We start from the raw sequence: 6,140 nt of genomic DNA, 5'->3' as shown, positions 1-6,140 counted from the left end.
ATATTTATATATATTGTTGAATGGTTTCGGGAGAGATACATTAATTGAATGAATACTTTTTGCAGAGAATGTAGAGTAGGCATGCCCAACTCATTTCTCCCCACCTCGCGCAATAGTCACAATAACTCAGCGGACCATAATGCGCTCATACTATTTAACCATGTTTTCTATGATTCAGTATAAAAAAAGATTGCATACCGTAGTGAAGGTTTCGACAGAGACGGGAAAGAATCCGGCAGCGGTTAAACAGCACGGCTTCCCGGATCTTACTATAACCATTATCAAGTCCTTCCGTAGACTCGTACCGATCCTATTCATCGGCAGATCTATCCAAGGCCCAGAGTATATCGCGGTTCCAACATTCATGCTCTCCTCTATTAAACCGCTGCAGCTGAACGTGAACAGTAGCAACATCAACAAGCTACCCGTTATGTGGAACACAAAAATTAGCCGCCGCGTTGGAGGTGCATCGGCCTACGTATTAAATAAAATGCAACATACTCAATTTTAATAACTAGTGCAAAAGCATGAAACGAGGTTCTATAAAAAATGTAGAACTTAATTTTTTTTGGCAAAGTTGTGTGTGCGATGAAAAGGAATGATTATTATGAAGTACTAAGGGAAATCTAGAAATTAGGGTGGCTACGTACCAAAAATACTTGGTAGCCAACCAGGCAGAGGAGTATGGTGTAAACTAATACGTGGCCTAACACAATCATCGTAAATAAACTGTTCAGCATTTTACAATACATGATCTGGCTCTGATGCTGTTGCACGCAGGCCTCAAACGAGGCGCGACATTTCTTCACGAATTCTAACACTCTCCAGCTGTTATTATCATCCCCCGAGTACACGTTGCTCGTGTTCCCCAAATTCGAGAACCTGTATTGTAGTATACGAAATTGAGTAGCCACGTGTAGATTCACCAAACACAAAAGACTGTCGAAACAAATGTAACAGATAACAACGTGGCACAAGGAGAGAACCTGAGCAGACGTGAAATTTGTTGTATAGTACTCATCACTGTCGACGTAGTATTAATCATTTTGATCGATCACTTCTTTTACTATTTTTTAAAGCGATTGTCTAGCGAATAATTGCTTATGATTTCGTAATACACATCTAAGTGTCTCGATTGTGTAACAAGGAATACAGTCGAAATGATGATGGAATTAACATTTCTTACGAGGGGTCTATGCCCAAAATTCAGGCTCACAGGCAGTAGACAAGTCCGTATTTTTTATCTCTTTTGCTTTCCTTTCTTACTATTCAGGCGAGCTGTTCATACGCCAGGTTGTAAAACACGACCCTCTTAAGTGGATTTTCTATAAATACGCAGTTGCGAATTGAACAATTTTTAATCAGCTTACGATGTACCCTTTCGTATGCTATAGAACATTTAGTCCGATTCCGTCAGTACTTCGATGACATTCCTTGTAACTGTTCAGATGTCAAATAATAATGTATATATTTAATGTTGTTAATATATGTACCTGAAGTACAAATAATATTTCGTAATACGGAGTGATGGCTACGGGTAGATCAACCCACATGTTGAATGGAAGTATTCTGTCAGTTTCATTCTTCCCTATATTTGCTGAAACGCGCGGTAAAAATTAATCACGTAATTAGCTGATATCTTCGATTAAATGTAAAACGAATTAGACAAGGACGTAATTATGTGACACATTTATTTTGTCATAATAAGCGTACCCATGATAGGTGTCAGTACATAGCTGATGACCGTACCCTGAGCGCAAAAATGGATAATGGCGATACATAGGGCGCTGATTCGTCTGCATTCTTGCAACAGTACCATTTCGTTATAATCGTAATTAGTATGCCAAAAATGTTTGTAAGTATACTTAACCAGGCCGAAAAATTTTGTTCTCTGAACAAATATAACGGATAATTTCAATAAAACCAGTACCAGGGATAGAATATTACAAGCTGTATAAGTACAGTCCTATAATGAAAAGGGATTTCTTTTTTTACTAATTATTCAATCAAATAAACAAATTTTTTGTTTTATATAAACGTATACCGTATTAAAAAAATGTTGTCTTGCCAGTTGAGGTGGACTGTCGTTGTTATGAAATTATTTAATACATAAAGAAACAGCATGTATACTCACCGAAAAATTCGGCCAAGAGAAATAGAAATCCCTGAATTGTACAACTACACCAAACAGAATTGCTATCACTGTATAGAGTAACGTTAAGTCACGTGTTCGTTGTTCCTTCCTGTCCTTAGCCAGCCAGAGACCGACGATTTTTAATAAAAACGTCGTTACTGATAGAGCGTAATCTTTATTCGACGACGATTTGTTCTTTTCTATTTTACGCGCCGATGAAACATCGTGGTTCACCTCCTTCAAGACGCCTGTCATTTTTCTTTTCTAGATGACACGTCGACTACGTTTGATACCACCGTCTATACTTTTCCCCTTTCTTCATCGTCTCAGACAGACAGGAAGATTTAAGAAAACCGAGGCTTGATGGACGGGATCCGTATGCATAATTTATAAATAACACACCTGCCTCACCTTTGAGCGCAGGTGTAAAGCTGTTGGATGTTAAACATCATGTCTTTGTCGAATGAAGAGAAATTCATTTCCGACTGCAGTTCGCAGACGGACTTCGAATAGTTATTGTTAGCACTAACCGTGACCTTTTGAAAACTCCGAATAGGATACCGGAAACCATTTTTTGGTCCATCCTGCACGCAGGATATGCTGCTAATTGTACTTCGACCTAATAAGACTAGCATTGTAATATTTTCATGAGGACCTAATCCACATGTGGCATGTGGATTATAAAGTTGTTAATTTTTTTTGGATTATTGCTTTCAACTTGTATTGACTACAATCATGTTTGTATCGTTTAACATTGAACATTACAGATACTATTAACATGCAACGAGACCTATATAATATTATCAGTCATTTGTCGAATGTTTATTAAATTTTTGTGTCCTAAATATAAAAATGTTCACAACAGTAAGTGTAGTGAAATCGATATGCAAATCTTATGTCTATTATATTGTGTGATTGACTTGCTATTCCTTGGCCGAGGACTCCCTCATAAGCGTAAAGTACGACATCGTAGAACTCATCAGCTGTAAAATAAAATACAATTGAACAAATTTTTAATCAGTGCTAACGTTGTACGAGTCGTAAGCTCTCTGTCAGAAATTAAAGAGATCTGATAAGAAAATATTTCCAATATTTGATGCAATAAACTTCCAAGAAAAATAATATTTAGAGAAAAGTAAAATTTATACAATTATTCGACGTGTTTTTCAGACTCAGAATTATACGGATCAGGAACGACGTACAGCAGTAGAAGTTTCCAAAGACACAGGGAAATATCCACCAGCGGTCAGACAGCACGGTCTCCGTGTCCTCAATAGTATTATCAGAATATCTCTTCGCAGCATTATGCCGACTTTGTTCATCGGACAATCCATCCACCAGGATGAGTACGCCGCTAGGCTAACATTCGTACTTTCGTCGATCAGTCCTTGGCAACTGGACGTGAATAAAATTATGTGCAGAAAACTACCGACCATATGGAAAACGAAAATAGTCTGCGACACGAGGGGTCCGTCTGCCTACAACGCAAAAATAAAAATATTTTGAGAAAAATGTACAGACAATTGAATTGAATAACTCTTAGATATTCTACAATTGCTCAATTACTACAAATTGCTTTAAATAGATTCTTATAATTGCATGCAGCTTTAAATTGCATGAACACTTAAAAATGTGTCTCCCATAATAAATTGCTCAAATTCATTTGGAATTTAGAAAAACGTTTCACATCATTGAATGCACAGACAGAAGGTTTAACTGTTTGTATGTACCAGAAGTATCTCGTACGTGTCGAAGCACATAAGCAAGCTGAAGACGACCATGTGACCAAGGATCGGCAGCGAGAAAACGCCTTCGAGCATGTCGCAGAATTTAATCAGCGCTTGGTGATCTCGTATGCACTTCTTCAGCTTTAAGTAATCCTCGTTCACGCAGTCGATCAAGTCCGTTTTGGTAGGTGACTGAAGTTTCAAGAATTTATATTGCAGAATTCGGAGTTGACCAATTACGTGTATATTCAATATACACAAAAACGTGTCGCTGCAGATATAGACGATCCCGATTTGATACACACACAACATCTGTGTAAATAGCAATTTTTCGTACGAGTAACTTATACGAAATAATTATTGATTGATCGCCATGACTGAATAAGAATGGAGAAGCGAACAGGAAAATGTTGTCGAACATATGTCGATCGCTTCTATTTCGACAATCATACGAATCCGACAACCTTTTCTAAAAGCTGAGATCGTCGATTTGATGATCGGTGAGCTATAATACCTGAAAGATGAATACTAATTCGTAGTACGGTGACAGTGACAGCGGCAAGTCCAACCACATATTGAACGGAAGTACTCTGTCTGACTCGTTCTTTCCTATATTCACTGAAAGATACAGTACAGTATGGTGTGACAATAAATGGAATACGGTTAATAAAATAAAATGATATTACTTTACTAACAAACGATAGGGGTAATCGCATAGCCCGCTAGGCTGGCTTGTGTAAGGAAGCTTACAGTTACGAGCCATAGTTTGCAAAATTTTTGACACTGCACAAAAACTTCCTTTTCGTATCCACTGTAATTCGAATGCCAAAAATTCTTCTGCGCGTATAGGACAATCTTCCTGAACTCCATTCTCTGAGTAGTTAAAATTGTTATTTTGTATATACCAAGCAGAATGCACAGTGTATTATTAATCAAGAATATGCAATGCTGAAAAAATAAAAGATCTCAAATTTATTTTGTTCCATTCATTGTCATTTCGTTCTTTATAATGAAATATATGTGGTATCGTTGATCAGTGTCTGTACTTACGCTTAGATCACCCCAGCTGTAATAACAATCAATGGTGTTCACATAGATACCGTATATAAGCGCGAAGGCACTGAGCGCATAAACGTATCTCCTATGGCGTTCCTCTTTATCGTCCGACGTCAGCCACATGCCTGCTGCCTTTAAGAAAAAAACCGACCAGTAAATGGACATGTCTTTGAATTCCGAGTTAGACGACTTCTCCATGTCAATTCGTCCCTTGTAGCAAATCAAATTGAAGTGTCAGTGAACATATTCGGCCTCTGCTCTTTCACACAAAGACGCTTTAACATTTTCCTTTGATGCTATCGATGTAACAAATTATTTCCGTGAGGGAAACCTGCCTCTTCGTGGCGAATTTCACACGTCAGGGGAGACAGGCGCGATGATGTATACGTACCGGCCGATGAATAAATTATGCACTTCTAATTGTCACGACGTCATACGAAAGAAACAGTACCTTTGCAGTGCAGCGTGTGATCTCGTGAAAAGTGAGGGTAACAGGTTACACAGTTCGAGGGTGAAACTGTCAAGAAATGACAAAATTGAAAAGTGTAGAAGACTTGGAAAAGACTTTTATGGCCTTCGAGCGAACTGTCTTCTATACTTGCTGCATTTTCAAGGTACCTTTCTCCCGGGAACAGACTGTCTCGAGAACAAGAGCGAATTCTTCCTTCACTAACTTGCTGCGATGTCTCAGGTATTTATCAAACGAAATCAAATGAAATGATTAGAATCAACTATGGAAAACCTTATTTTCTAGTGCACAATTTACTTCACACAACAAATGCACTTTTACTGTTATATTGAGTTTACAACATCACTGAATATGATATTTTATGTACTGTAATTTCTTGTCATTGTGAGATAAGACAAAGCTGAGCTTATTACCTGAAATAAAAATTATTTAAAAATCGATGTTAACGATTTTCGCATAAAGTGAGAAATTCGTGAATTAAAAACACGACAGACGCGTGAGGATATGATAATAGGTTCAGATAATAATACACCACTGAAAGCTTTGAGAGACATTCCTTTTAATGAATTAACGGTTCCACGGGTGACATCACCTGATTATTACCTACGCTTCCTCCGCAGTTGTCACTTCCATAATACTGTCTAACAGAAATGATTATTATATGCAGGCAAAAATTGTTCTTCTCTCATTTCATTATATTTGGTGGTATCTTCGTTAGTATATGATGTAAATGGGACAGATACCGTTAACGCAT

The 6,140-nt window shown here is 37.6% G+C and overlaps 1 protein-coding gene across 1 annotated transcript; it reads right to left on the bottom strand.

The window, feature by feature from the left end:
* Positions 1–34: 34 nt before the first annotated feature.
* On the bottom strand, positions 35–6,134 carry LOC108631818 (uncharacterized). The gene is made up of 13 exons (XM_018035983.2): positions 4,912–6,134; positions 4,557–4,809; positions 4,376–4,479; positions 3,865–4,173; positions 3,337–3,612; positions 3,059–3,117; positions 2,900–2,904; positions 2,665–2,789; positions 2,135–2,398; positions 1,714–1,966; positions 1,494–1,597; positions 651–986; positions 35–474 (listed from the first exon to the last, which is right to left on the bottom strand). Exons 1-13 carry the CDS (start codon positions 5,113–5,115, stop codon positions 175–177), a joined length of 2,592 nt encoding a protein of 863 aa, XP_017891472.2. The 5' UTR covers positions 5,116–6,134; the 3' UTR covers positions 35–174.
* Positions 6,135–6,140: the final 6 nt, after the last annotated feature.

This window comes from Ceratina calcarata, unplaced genomic scaffold (genome assembly GCF_001652005.2).
Source record: "Ceratina calcarata isolate Rehan_Ccalc_2016 unplaced genomic scaffold, ASM165200v1 scaffold97.2, whole genome shotgun sequence".
In the NCBI taxonomy this organism is placed as follows: Eukaryota; Metazoa; Arthropoda; class Insecta; order Hymenoptera; family Apidae; genus Ceratina; species Ceratina calcarata.
Note: the sequence above shows the minus strand (reverse complement) of the source record. Positions and strands in the feature narration are given on the sequence as shown.